Raw genomic sequence first — 15,603 nt, 5'->3', positions numbered from 1 at the left:
TTTCAAGTTCAACAATTAAAGCCCAACACTGATAGGAACATCTCTATTACAACTAGCACAAGGAATGGTACATCTTTATGTCTATATGTCAGATGTGCATGTCAGATGACTGATTTCACGGTAATATTCCCAAGTACTCACACTCTCTGAAGTACTCAATCTATCTACCAAATGCCAACACAAACCACGCACAATCACTCAGCACTATGTGGGTGTCTGGCATCAATTCCCCTCACCAAAGCACGTGTATATAAATCATTATGCATGTTCTCACTGTTGGTATGTCAAAGTCCAGAGGGGCGGATTTTTCTCAAGCGCTAATATAAAGCCTATAAGGCCTGCTGCAGTGTACAATCAGATCCATAATAATAAATAAGCCAATAAGGCCGGCTGTGGCGTGTAACCCAATCCACAATAACACTCACAACCCGACTCTCAGGCGCATCTCAGTCATCAATCTCTCAAGTCTCAAGGGCTCACAAATCTCGTACCACTCATCCCAAACAATGATAACATATGATGTAACAATGAATAATTACAAAGACGGCCATATGATATGCAAATGAAGAATCATGACTGAGTACATAATTGTAGTTAAGGCAAATAAATTAAAACCGCAAAAATAACCTCATTAGGTCTCAACCGAATAAGCACATAGCCTAAACATGATTTCTAACATAAATCACAACTCAATTACTCTTACAAGTAGGGATTACACGGATAAAAAAGACTTGGTAGTAGCTCAGTACAAAAATCAACCCGGATTATGTTTACCACAGTGCACGCCCACATGCCCGTCACCTAGCATGTGCGTCACCCCAACACAACATAAAGAACACATTCCCCGGGGATAAATACCCTCAATTCCAAGTTTTAAAATGTCACTTACCTCAAAGCGTGCAACTCAACGCTCCAACAAACCCTTGCCACGCTAATCATCCTCCGGACTCGAATCTATCCAAAGCAACTTAATTCAATCAATAAAAGCTGTAGGAAATAATTCCAAAAGATAAAGCTAAAGTCTTTAACAAAAATTAAAAAGTCAACCCCAGGCCCACACCTCGGAACCCAATAAAATTCACAAAATCCGAACACCCAATCAATAACGAGTCCAATCATATCAAAACCATTCAATTCCAACCACAAATCGACCCTCAAATCCCCAAATCTCACTCTCCAATACATAAACCAAAAAACCTCAAATTTCACCTCAAACACATATAATCTAGGTGTAAACAATTAATGGGTATTCAATATTTATGGACAAAAGTAATTAAAAGTCACTTACCTCTTCAATGGTAGCCAAAACCCTCTCAAAAATTGCCCCGAGCCATGCTCCAAAAGTCCAAAATAATAAAAATGGCTCAAACCCCCGATTATAAAAATGGCTCAAACCCCTGGTTTACTTAACCGCATATGCGGTCCCGCAGGTGCAGCCCAAATCTCGCTTCTGCGATTCCTCTATGGCCTCCGACCTTTCGCATCTACGAAATATGACATCACATCTGCGGAGGCACACCTGCACTAAATTCTCTCTGTCACGACCCCAATTTACCCTCCGTAAGATGTCGTGATGGCACCTAGTCTCTAAGACTAGGTAAGCCTAACAAATTACGGAATAACATAATAAGAGTCTGAAACTAAAACCTCAATAGCAGTAATAAATGGAAACTGCAAGTCAAAGAATTAAAATCTCCCAAAACCCGGTAGAAACAAGTCACAAGCTTCTAAGAGAAATACTAAATATCTCTATACATCACAGTCTACTAAAATAAGGAAACAACATGATAAGGATAGATGGGGACTCTGAGGTCTGCGGACGCTGGCAGATGTACCTTGAAGTCTCTGTATACAGGTAGCTACTGATATTTGGGCTGGTAATAAGCACCTGGATCTGCACAAAAAGATCTGCAGAAGGGTAGCATGAGTACACCACAACGGTACCTAGTAAGTGCCAAGCCTAACATCGGTAGAGTAGTGACGAGGTCAGGTCAGACCCTATTGAAATATAATAATAAAATATGACAGAGGATATAATAGTATAATGAAATGATTATAGAGTGAACAACACAGCAAATAGAGGTAAACAACAGGAGGCACCTGTCGTGATACCGTCTCGTAGTCCCAAAAGTAAATGCTCAATAGGGGATCTCTCGAGATACCGTCTCGTAATCCCAAAAGTAAATATGCAAGGGGATCTCCCGAGGTACCGCCTCGTAGCCCCAAAGTAAATATGCAGTACAAGAAGATCTCCCGAGGAACCGCCTCGTAGTCCCAAAATAAATATGCAGTACAGGGGGATCTCCCGAGGAACCACCTCGTAGTCCCAAAATAAATATGCAGTACAGGGGGATATCCTAAGGAACTGCCTCATACTCCTAAAATAAATATGCAGTACAGGAAATCGGAGGAACAACAAATTTTCAGCCCGAAATCTTACAGTTAAAGATTTTAATCAAATCGAGGAAAACAGATAATTCAGCTAAGCATGTTACACATATTGTAAGTAAGAGTTAAGGCACGTAGACATGTGATACTAGGGTAATCATGATCGCTTCTGCGAGCTCGCACCTGCGAGCCAATTTCCGCAGGTGTGATTCCATCAGATCGCAGAAACTTTCAGATTTTCTTCTAAGTCCGAATTCGATCCGTTAACCGTTCGAAACTCACCCGAGACCCCCGGGACTTCAACAAAATATACCAACAAGTCCTAAAATATCATACGAACTTAGTCGAGTCTTCAAATCACGTCAAACAATGCTAAAATCACGAATCATACCCCAATTCAAGCCTTATGAACTTTAAAATTTCTACAAACGACGCCGAGACCTATCAAATCACGTCTGATTGACCTCAAATTTTTCACACAGCTCATAAATGGCATAACAGACCTATTCAAATTTTCAGAATCGGATTCCGACCCCGATATCAAAAGTCAACCCCCCGGTCAAACTTCTCAAAAAATCAACTTTCGTTATTTCAAGTCTAATTCCACTACGGTCCTCCAAATAATTTTTCGGATACGCTCATATGTCCAAAATCACCATACGGAGCTATTGGAATCATCAAAACTTTATTCCGGGGTCGTTTATATATAAGTCGACAATCGGTCACTATTTCAACTTAAACTTTAAACTTTGGAACTAAGTATTCCAATTTATTCCAAAGCCTCACCGGACCCGAACTTATCACTCCGGTGAGACACATAACAACTGTGAAGTATATATAAAGTAGTAAATGGGGAAATGAGGTTGTAATACTCAAAAAGATCGGCCGAGTCGTTACACTCCGCTTCTGCAGAACTTCCTGCCCGTCATAAAATACGCTTCTGCGAACACCTCATCGCACATGTAACCTCGCTCCTGCGCTCCATTCTCGCTTCTGCGGACACGCAGATACGGAGACCTTTCGCACATGCGCTCCTAGGCAGCCTCCCAAAACTTCGTACCTGCGCACAAGTGGCTGCTTCTACGAGCGGACTCACAGATGCGGAGGCCTTTCGCACCTGCGCTCCAGGCAGCCTCCCAAAACCTCGCACCTGCGCACCGGTGGCTTTCTCTGTCTCTCGATAAGAAGCTTTCTTTTGATCGGGTTAATCTCATCTTCTTGAAGAATTACGGATTCCTAAACCTAGTAAGGGAAAGCGATTCTACTCCAATTGCATTCATCAGTCGGATAAGAGTGAGAATAGAAAGGAAGCCGGGAGGAAGAATGGAGTATAGTATTACCTCTAGAGTACAACCCGGAGCCTTCTTTTCGTAAACCCTACTCCTATGCCCTCAATCCCATATCTACTATTTAGTCAAGCCCTTAACTACTTCTATATCTTAGAATAACCCTGCTCTTTAATCGGCGTTTTATAGTCTGCATATCTATGGAAAGAGGAAGCTAGGAGAGGATTCTAAACAATTCTATCGAGCCGAACAACAAAAAGAGAAAGATAGAATACCTTTCTTAGCTAGCCTAGCATGCTAGATTGATCCAGTTGAGAGAGTAGCGTAGGAGACAGGTAAGATGACCGTCAACGGACAAAAGCCTCTCATTATTATTATTTCACTTTTATGCTTCAATCAGGCCTATATTCGCATTTGCGTTCGCTTCTATAGCGGCAGAATTCCATTTTGATCTGTAAAGTTCTTCAATTGATCAATGACACAACAAACCTATTCCAACTCTCGGAACCAAAATCCGAATCTGAAATCAATAAAGTCAACTCTCGGTCAAACCTCTCAAACTTCTAAACTTTCAACTTTCCAACTTTCGCAAAAAGCCTTAAACCAACCTACAGACCTCCAAATCATTATCCGGATATACGCCTAAGTCCAAAATCATCATATGAAGTTATTGGAACCATCAAAACTCCATTCCGTAGTCGTTTATATAAAAGTCAAACTCCGATCAACTCTTTCAACTTAAGCTTCCAACCTTTGGATTAAGTGTCTCAATTCACTCTGAAACATCCCCAGAACCAAACCAACTATCCTGAAAAGTCACATAACCACAAATTAACATAGAAAAATTAATAAATGGGAGAACGGGGGTTACAATACAAAAAAACGACCGACTAAGTCGTTACATGTTATATATTTAGCTTTGTTCTAATTAGTGTTTTAAAAGGCGTGGGCGTAAGGTGAGGCATTTTACATATGCATCATCGATGCATAAGCCCCGAGGTACGGGACGTAAGCCCCGTAGGTATTTAATTTTTAATATTTTATAAAATAATATAATGACAGTAAATATTTATAAACAAGTAAAATTGTATAAAAATTGAAGAAAACTATAAATATATTAAATATATATATATATATATATATATATATATATATATATATACACACACACACACACATATATGTGCTTCATCCCCACAAAAAACAAGTCAAACAATCTATTATACGCTACTTACAAGCAATGTTTTAAAAGGCGGGGGCGTGAGGCGGGGCGTTTTACTTGATATGGGGCGAAGCGTAAGCCTGGAGGGGGGGGGGGGCGTAAGCCCCATGGATCTGTAAAAATTTTAATTTATAAATTAATAAAATAACATAATAACACAAAAAAAAATATAAAATATAAATTAAAAGTTAAAAATTAAAAGAAAATTAAAGGAACTCATAGAAAAAAATATCTAGCATGATTCTTAAGTATAACTAATGCATACAAATCACGTATAACATCTTTAACTTTTAAATAATTAAAAACTTACAATTTCTTTAAAACAATGATCAAACTCCACAGTTTACCTTCTTAAAAGTAAATAATTAATAAAATCTTATTAGTACGATAATTAAAATATTACTCCTTCATGAATAAATATAAATTAGTTTAAGATATCAAATTAATAAAAATGTATAATAAGGAGGGACAAATAAACTAAGATACGACCAATAACAAGTGAAGATATAAATTCGCAATACTATGTCTCATTATTAGAGTTATGCTCAATCTTCATATTTCTATCGATGAATAGGACTTTTATCATTAATTTGTTAAAGAATTTTGAAGGTCAACGTTATTAATTAGGAAATTCGACACGTGATTTGCGCTAGAACTGTTAGGCGAGCCCCAAACGTTGGGCGTTAGGCGTGTTTAGGACACACGGTCAGACGCTTGGGGCGTAAGCCTCACAGAACTAAACCTCATACATGAGCCCAAGGCGTTTTGCAAATGCCCCGCCCCAGAAATGCCTTTTAAAACACGGGTTCTAATCAAGTGTCCTGCGCATCCGTGCACGTCCATTAAAGCAACTAATTTATTCAGATTCAGTCTCTCATCTATATTTTACTATCACAAACAGTTTGCTTACTTACAAGAAATTTTTACTTGAGAGCATAGTTGGTATTCACGCCCATAAAGAAGGAGAAAAATAAAAGATAAGCTAATTAATCCTTTAGTTATATGTAGGGGGTTGGTGCATAAATTGTCCCGCTAACATAATATCTTTATTTTGATCCTAATATGCTCATCACGTGATGCTTTAAAAATGAATATACAGATGACTGAACTGAAGTGCCTTATCGTGGTTTCGAAGAGTTGTTTCATGGTATTTCACATTTTTTGAAAAGAGCCAACTATTTGATCAGCCATTATGTTTTTTACTCACGTTGAGGCCGACTAATTCGAAATAACGCCGGAAAGTTCTATATTGGAGGATAAAACTCTCTCAAATAAAGACGATTTCATATTCAGGGACTCGAACCGAGACATCTGGTTAAGGATGAATTAATACTTATGACTCCACCACAATCATTTTGAGTGATTATTCTTTATCTTTATAGTAAAGCAAAATACAACTTCATTACATGTTTTTCGTCTAAAATTTTCAGGCCAAGGAATGAGCTGGCTGGCATATTAAAAATTTCTCGTTCTCGTTGCATATATATATATATATATATATATATATATATATATATATATATATATGATAGAGTGACTAGATTGGAGCAAAATTAAACATGATGTACAGAATTATAGATGCGTATGAATTTTATATTCTGCTACTAGTAGAAAATAGAAAGTAGTAATCAGAACCCACGTTTATGAAGTTATTATAATTAATTAATCTTTGAATCTTTTTACTCTAAAGAGAAAGATAACTTGAATTGTTTAAGATAAAAGAAGATCTTTGAGATCCGTAAAGCTCCATTTGGTCACGAGAGTTTTATATACAACAATTCTTTATGGTATTGGTGCTGCCGAAAGCTGTAATAATAGCAGTGAACAAGAACGTGTCTGAAATACTAATACTAGTACGGTAGATGAATATTAAAATAGCCTTGAGTTCATCGATTTTGTATTACTAGAGAGTTTATTTATTTGGCGTATTAAACTTTGTCACGTGGAGACTTGAAGACTTGAAATAGTACATCACGCTGTATCGAAGTTAGTGAAGTCAAAGACGTTGACCTCCAAGGATAAAGGATTGCATTTGTGGTGGCCGGTGGGATATATGGATTGTATATCGATTTATTTTTAATCAAATATCTTGCATTATAAGAATGAATTTATTTTTTAATAAAATATATTTCAGTAGTTCAAATTCATATTAGTCGGGTATACACGGTTGAAATAGATTTCGACTTTCGTACGATTGATCGAGGTTGAAACATAATGGATCGAAGTAAGACTTCGAGATATGTTCTGAAGATGATACAAACAAGTTTCGAGCCCGAGGAACCGATCAATGTCGAGCTCGATATCATTATCAAGCTCGAATCCAAATCGAACTATGATGCAAAGTAAATTTATCTAGCTTATGATCCAGAGACCGACCAAGATTGACACTGAATCAATTCAAGGATCCGAGTCAAGTCGAGATCGAGAGCTCGAGTCAAGACCGAAAATTCGAGTCAATATCGAGCTCATAGACAAGAGTCGTTGCAATCCCACTAGAGGAGGGAATATTGACAGGAATTGTGAAAAAGTTGATTTATCATGAGTCTCCCACTATTTATTTTTAATTATATCTAAAGTAAGACATCTCTACTATAAAGGAGATGATTATTATTTCTATAAGGACCAAGTTTTGACTTACATTATAATTCAAGCATCATATTCTTCCATATTCAAGAATGGTTCTTTTGAGCTTTATTAATTATTCCATTGTGCCGAGTCCTAAAAATCATCTTTTTCCTACCTTGTTTATCTCGCATTCTTTACAATTCATATTTGATATTTCTATTTATTCTCACGGTTATATTAAGTTATATCGTATATTTTTATAATTACGTATAAATTTAACTCTATCCGAGTAAAAATTAGGTAAGAAATCAGACATGCGATGCGAAATCAAAAAAGTCAAAAACGACGGCTGATGGGAACGAAATGCCATGTGAAATTTCCCATAAAGTTGGATTTAATCATTAGTATGCCATTTTGTGTTATTATTATATGGTTAAAGTAGATTACTAGTAATGCTGTTCCGCATATACAATCAAAGCCAGTGATCATTTACTCCCTTTGGTCCATATATTAGTTGTTCCGATTACTAAATAATCCGAAAAAAGAAAAAAAAATTAAACTTGTGGTATAAAATGAGACAAATATATTTTGTGTGACTATAAATCATTGAATAAAGATAAATTATTTTCAAATAAGGAAAGTGATTATTCTTTTTGGTACAGACTAAAAAATAAATATGTTCATATAAATTGAAACAAAGAGAGTATAATTGATCTAAAATAATTATATATCATTTTAGAAAATTAAGGTAAAATTAATGACTTTTTTATTTTGCCCTTAGTATAAATGTTCTTGAAAAGTAAAAATATTGACTACATAGCATAAAAACTTAGAAACAAAGAGTATAATTAAGGGTACAGTAGTCAAAAAGTTCTCTTATTAATAATACTTTTTTTTGTCTCAAATTATTTGTCGTGTACCTTTTTATACGTCCTTTAAGAAAATATTAAATAAGAAAGATTTTTGATTATTTTACCCTTATTTATGTCTTAAAGTATAATTTTTTTTAATTTAATACTTACTCATAATTAAGATATTTATAATTTTCAAGAACAATTTAAGGGTAGAATAGGAAAACAATAATTAATTTACTCTTAAACTTCTAAAATGACAAATAATTTGAGACAACTATTTTTAAAATTCACAACATATAATTTGAGACGGAGGAATAATTTCTTAAGGAACGTGTAAGAGTGAAACACGACAACTAAAATACACCCGAAGGAGTATCTATTTACCCCGACATAATAAGAAAATTATAATGATATCATTATATAAAAGTTAAACTCCAATAATTTAACAGTCAATATGAAGTAACTAGCAAATTTAAAGCAAACAAAGGAAAGGTGAGTGTATAAATAGACTTCACTAACCTCTTTCCTTCCAACTATCACCAGTCTAAACTTTTGCTAATCTATTGCACTAGACCAATTATGGGGAGGATTTTCTTAGCAGCACTAACACTGTTAGTTTTCCTTCATGTCCTACAACCTGTTATGATTTCTGCTGCTACAAAAGGAAAGATGGTAACAGTTTTGAGCATAGATGGAGGTGGCATCAGAGGCATTATTCCTGGCACCCTTCTTGCTTTCCTTGAAACCAAACTTCAGGTATTTGTTAACCACTTTGTCTACAATGCTTAACTATAATACGTTTATTTTTTGATTTCCTTTTAAGATTGAAAGTTAAGGATGTAATGATCCTAAACCTATCTTGCTATGTTAGGAAATTGATGGACCAAATGCAAGAATTGCAGACTATTTTGATGTGGTAGCTGGAACAAGCACAGGCGGACTGGTAACAACTATGCTCACAGCTCCCAACAAAGATAACCTCCCTTTATATGCAGCAAAAGATATTACCAACTTCTACATGGAGCACAGCCCTAAAATCTTTCCTACGAGCAGGTTAGAACAATTGATAATCAAGTGCTTTTTTAATATTTGGCCGAACACAATGCTAATTAGAGGTGTCAAATGGACGTGTCGGAGTAGGTCAAATTAAAAAAATAATTCACGACTCAATTCGCACTAAGTTTACTTGGGTCAAAATGGATCGGGTCAATATCCCAACCACACCCAACATGATGATCCAACTTCCCTCCTTTTTAATTTTGCTTTCTGAAAGAAACAATATGTATTTTTTCTTTAAGTTATTAGCTTCAATTTTCAAATTTGATTTTTGTGTATTTGTCTTGTATTTTGGCGATGAGTACATTATTTGACCTGTGTTTCCCCAACAATTTGATGGATCATTTCAGGCAACAAATGAGTCATAATCTAAACCATTTAAATTTGAGTGAGTTAAACACATGTTACTAAAAACTGAATTGATTTTGCCACCAATATCGATAATGTCAAATCTTCATTATAATGCAGCCGCACCAGATTTGTGGAGAAGTTCTCAAGGATATTTGGGGGGCCAAAGTATGACGGCAAGTACCTGAGATCATTGGTTAAGTCAACATTAGGCAATCTTACTACCAAGCAGGCATTGACTGATATAGTCATTCCAACTTTTGATATCAAACGCCTTCAGCCCATCATTTTCACTACCCTTGATGTACAAATTCTGTTTACCCAACCAATATTAAGTTGTCTCTTACTACTACTAATTAATCCAATTTCTGTTCATGATTTTCATACTTGAATTTCTCTATTACAGGCAAGAGCAAATGTATCTAAGGATGCGCTACTATCAGACATCTGTCTCGGTACCTCAGCAGCACCAACTTATTTCCCTGCACACTATTTTGAGACTAAGGATGCTCAAGGGAAAACACATACATTTGATCTTATTGATGGAGGTGTAGCTGCAAATAATCCAGTGAGTGGCCAAATGAATTAGAAGAATATAAATCAAAATACTTTCGTGCGAAATTTTGAGGTTAATTTCACGGATAATCACTAAATTTACCTAGTATAGCAGTAAAGTCATAGAACTATTGTTAAGTATTTAAACTATATATGTTTTAAAATACTCAGAAGATATAAATGATCGGAAGGTCGAAAATTTGGCGTAGAAAATAAAAAAGAATCACTTTGTAAAAAATTGAATACCATTTTTTATAAAATAAACAACAGTTAAAATTATTAAATTAAACAAGAAAGAAGAAAAACTATTCAGCACTGAAAATTTTACCTTCTGTTCATTTGTAGTTTTTGAGCAATTCAACATAGTTCAGTTACTTTACTATGATAAAAAATAATTTTGTAACTTAACTGTTATAATGGATAAGTTCAATACGATGAAATTATATAGCATGGAATATTGGTAATCAACTGTTCCCAATATCTGAACGACAATTTTGTTATAATTAAATTGTATTTGTAGACTCTAATGGCAATGACTCACGTTATAAAAGAAATGATGAACGGGAAATTCCAATATGAGGGCGTGAAAACCATGGACTGCAAGAGAATGTTGGTTCTGTCGCTGGGCACAGGTATAGGGAAGCAGGAAAAAAAGTATAACGCTGCCTCGGCTTCAAAATGGGGCTTACTTGGTTGGATGTACAACAATGGTGCCAGTCCACTGATTGATGTTTATGGTGATGCAAGTGTTGATATTGTGGACATACACCTTTCAACCATTTTTAAGTCCTTTGGCAGTGAGAAGAATTACCTCAGAATCCAGGTAAGAGTTTTAAGGTTAAAATACAGTAACATATGTTATCAGTATATGTAAGTTAAATTCCGTCTCTCGTGACATATTTTTTCACTTCATGTTATTTTTATCTTGGCATAGGATGATAATTTGACGGGGGACGCTGCAAATATGGATATTGCAACGAAAGAAAACATGGAGACACTTGTGAAGATTGGTAATGATCTATTGAAGAAGCCAGTGTCAAGGGTCAACGTGGAGACAGGACGGTATGAAGCAGTTCATGGGGAGGGGACTAATGAAGAAGCTATTATCCGTTTTGTTAAGTTGCTCTCAGAGGAAAGGAAGCTCCGACAACCAACTGACAAGTTATCTTCGACTTGAAAAATGCTGATCAAGATAATTTATCAACTACGAATAAAGAACTTTTCTTTTTTTAGCTCCAATTTTTAATTATCTGCCTTATAAGTTGATTTATGTAAAATCGAGAACAGATAAGCTTTCCATTACGGGAATTAAGTAGGATACGTGAGGGGCAGGATCAGGCATGCCATCGAAGCTGAGTAAATCAATAGACAAGTATGCTCAATTTGACACGCTGTACTTTGCGATTTATAAACTAGAGAAACCTTTTGAATAGAATCTTGGGGTGGGGTGGGTGTGGGGGATTGGCAATAGGGGAGAAGTTTAAAAAAGAGTTTTGGAAAATATTTTCTCTCCTTTTGATCGGAAAAACATGAGTTTATGAGAAAACTGTTTTTCAAAATATTTAAATCAACTAAACATGAAAAAATTAAAAAATATTTTTCGAAAAATGTTTTCCTTCATACCAAACACATCCCGTATCTTTTTTTTTTCACATGGAAGATTTGCTTTTACATATAAGAAATCTATATTTTACGTATAAGAGATCTAAAATTAAACATATTTAATGGGCCGGGTTGACCTGTTTCTCGGACCGGCCCGAACCGATATTAACCCGGACCGGTAGTTAGGGTGTTGTGTGGACTGGGTTAGGGGGGTTGGTCTGTATAAAAAATAATTCCAGTTAACCGGACCGTCTCATTTCTCAAACTCAAATCTCAATTGTCATTCTCTCATTCTTCACCTAAATCTATTTTTTTTTGGAATTATTTCGGAATTCGGTGCACTCCCTCCAACTTTTTCTCTTATTTACTATTTTATTTACATATTTAATTTTTGTTAGTAGTTAAATTTTTACAATATGTTTAATGATGCAAAAAGAGTTTGCAATAAGGTTGTTAATCGGGGTAATCATGAAAATAGAAAAAGAGGTATTACTTCAATTGGCGTTGTTTTAAATCCTTCTATAAAGATGTCTAATTGTCACTAATTAATCAATGCTTTATATAGTTATATGGAGATTGGACCAACTGAAACCTCAGATATATATTGTTGTATGAACAAGCTAAATGATTATTTACAATAATTATATAATTATTATGCAAATATAATTGATGATGCTGCTATTAATGTATGCAATGTTAATTTCACTATGTATTGTACTACTTCTACTGCATCTGCTAATATGGATGAAGATGAAAGTCTTGATAGTTATAATATTTGGGCTACGTTTCCTTCCACTCAAACCAGTAGCAGAAACATTGATGAATTTTAATTCTACTTGCAAAAGCAATCAGAGTCTCGCAATAAGGAATTTTCACCATTGGGATGGTAGCATGAGAATGAAAAGCAATTTTCTGTTCTTTCCGCTATGGCTCGAGACGTGCTGAATGTGCCAATTTCAATTGTTGCATCAGAGAGTGCATTTAATCAAGCAAGACAACAACTAGGAGACACCTGTCACTCATTGGGATGCAATGCTTTGGAAGTTTTATTATGTTTCAGAAATTGGATTAAATCGGAACGAATAAATCAGGGACGTGAAGATGTTGATAAACCAGAAACGAGGAACTTGGAGATATATTAACACATGGTCACCCATCTGAATTTAAGACTCCAAAAGATGGCCAAGAAGTTCATATTGATTATGAAGAACTTACTAAGGCAATACAAAACCTTTGAAGTTCTAGATTTATATTTAATAATTAAACTTTGAATTTATTTTTTTTTCTTAATTTAGTTGTTCTTAAATGTAAACTTTAATTTGCAAGTTTGAAATAAAAAAAGAACTTGCAAATTATAAGTGTAATTTTTTTCCATCTTCATTGTATTATATTATCTTAAATTCTTAATGAAATATTCAAATATAAGAATTTTAAAGTCTTTGCATCCTTTATTTAAACACTCTTTTTATAAGTGTATTTTTTTGTTTTATATTTTTACTTTAGTTATACAAAATATAAATAAAAAAAATACACAAAACCGGCCCGACCCCTTAGGCCCAGAACCATTCCGGTTTAATTTTTGACCAGATGGGGCCGGACCCGTTATGCCCGATTTGTCAAACCCGGAACCCAACCCAGATTGGTGACTGACCGATCACTTTTTTCTCAATCCGACCCGGCCCACCCGTTTGTCATATTTATCTAAAACTAACACTTTTTTAATTGCAATATTGTAAATGGCCACGAAGGCCCATTCACAGTGAATTTTGAAAGAGAAAAGAAAGTACTCTAATGGCTAATTACCCAAAATTGGTTGAATTTTAGAGACAAAGAAAAGTTATATGACTTTAAAAATAACAATATAGAACAAGAAAAAACAAGCTAACAGATATAAAGAGAAAAATGGGAGAGATTCTTATTTCTTCTTCAATTGTGTGTATTTTTCTATCTATTACAAGGCCTTTATATAGGCATGAAAAGTGAAGAAAAATATGTCATTGAATATGTTATTAAACATAGAAATATGTCATTGAATATGTCAATAAGCATTTGAGAAGATCATAGGAAGAGTAGACGTCCACCATAATTTAATTTTTCTTATAACACTCCCCCTTGGATGTCCATAGATAATGTGCCTCGTTAAAACCTTATTAGAAAAAAATCCTATGGAAAAAAATCCTAGTGAAGGAAAAAGAGTACACATGTTTAGAAATATGCCTTTTGGTTGCCTCGTTAAAAACTTTGCAAGAAAAACCCAGTGGGACAAAACTTTGTAAGGAAAAAAGAGTACAACGCGTATTAACTCCCCTTTATGAGAGCATCAATTCACATCCTTGAGCCTTCGCATCCCAATCTTGTACACTAGTTTCTTGAAGGTTGACGTCGGTAGAGATTTGGTGAACAAATCAGTCATATTATCACTTGAACGGATCTATTGCACATTGATATCACCATTCTTTTGAAGATCATGTGTGAAAATAACTTTGGTGAAATGTGTTTTGTCCTATCCCCTTTTATGAATCCTCCCTTCAATCGGGCTATGCATGATGCATTGTCTTCATACAAAAATTATGAGTAGTTTGTCACACTTCAAACCACATTTGTCTCGAATAAGGTGTATTATAGACATCAACCATACACATTCTCGACTTGCTTCATGAATAGCAATTATCTCAGCATGATTAGATGAAGTAGCCACGATTGATTGCTTAGTTGATCGCCAAGATATGACAGTGCCTCCATATGTAAACACATAGTGTTACGACCCAATTTCACCTATAGGTCGTGATGGCGTCCAACACTATAGCTAGGCAAGCCAACTTAATAAATTAAGCATATATTGACAAAATTTAAAACCAAGAAAATAATAAAACCCAAATTCTACCAATGTGTGTGCCAAGACCTGATGTCACAAGTGTAGAGCATCTAGTAGATTATACAAAACCTCAAATACTGTCTGAAATAAAAATAGACAGAATGAAAAAAATACAAGGAAAAACACTAGTAGCTGCAGAACGACTCAGAAAGGCAGCTCACCACTATGCCCTGGATAACGTGGGTGTAAGACGATACGTCACCCACTAGTACTTACCTCAGGTCCTGCATAAAAAGTGCAGCAATTGTAGTATGAGTACGTAAATAACGTTTACCCAGAAAGTATCAAGCCTAATCTCGAAGTGGTAGAGACGAGATGACCGACTTTGACACTCACTATGGGTCAATAATAATAATTGAAATACAACTAGGATATTTAAATCAGCATGATTTACAGAATTTATAATAATTTATTTAATCAGCGGAAATAATCAAATTCCTTCAAATGCAACAATTCTCAATATATTAATTAAATTCCTTCAATTCAAATAATTTCCAATTTATCAATTAAATCTCATTTACAGGAATAACAATTAATTCCTTAACAAGCAAGAATAATTATTCATTAAATTCCAAGGATTTTTCTAATTTATCAATTAGTTTCGCAAGCTGAAATAAATTATTAAAGTATCGTATAATTATTATTATTAAGCACGATTTCTGCCGAGGACGTACGGCCCGATCCAGAGTGTCGTGTACACTGCCGAGGGACGCGTGGCGCGATCCATAGATACATATATCCTGCCGAGGCGTTCGACCCGCTCCACAAAAAAGGAGGACATGTTTTTTATGTACCTCCGGAAGGAGAGTATATTTATTATAAGATACATTCGGGATGAAGAATAATTTCTTT

The 15,603-nt window shown here is 35.1% G+C and overlaps 1 protein-coding gene across 1 annotated transcript; it reads left to right on the top strand.

Annotated features, from left to right (window-relative positions):
- The first annotated feature begins 8,858 nt into the window (after positions 1–8,858).
- Positions 8,859–11,696, top strand: LOC104087063 (patatin-like protein 2). The gene is made up of 6 exons (XM_009591457.4): positions 8,859–9,071; positions 9,187–9,368; positions 9,840–10,023; positions 10,126–10,287; positions 10,795–11,097; positions 11,209–11,696. Exons 1-6 carry the CDS (start codon positions 8,895–8,897, stop codon positions 11,449–11,451), a joined length of 1,251 nt encoding a protein of 416 aa, XP_009589752.1. The 5' UTR covers positions 8,859–8,894; the 3' UTR covers positions 11,452–11,696.
- Positions 11,697–15,603: the final 3,907 nt, after the last annotated feature.

The sequence above is a fragment of the Nicotiana tomentosiformis genome, chromosome 2 (genome assembly GCF_000390325.3).
Source record: "Nicotiana tomentosiformis chromosome 2, ASM39032v3, whole genome shotgun sequence".
NCBI lineage: Eukaryota > Viridiplantae > Streptophyta > Magnoliopsida > Solanales > Solanaceae > Nicotiana > Nicotiana tomentosiformis.
Note: the sequence above shows the minus strand (reverse complement) of the source record. Positions and strands in the feature narration are given on the sequence as shown.

Coding starts and splice junctions, on each gene's coding strand:
- LOC104087063 (XM_009591457.4), top strand. CDS start 8,895: ATGGGGAGGATTTTCTTAGCAGCACTAACACTGTTAGTTTTCCTTCAT. Junction 10,024..10,125: donor TCATTTTCACTACCCTTGAT/GTACAAATTCTG, acceptor TCTCTATTACAG/GCAAGAGCAAATGTATCTAA. Junction 10,288..10,794: donor GTGTAGCTGCAAATAATCCA/GTGAGTGGCCAA, acceptor TTGTATTTGTAG/ACTCTAATGGCAATGACTCA.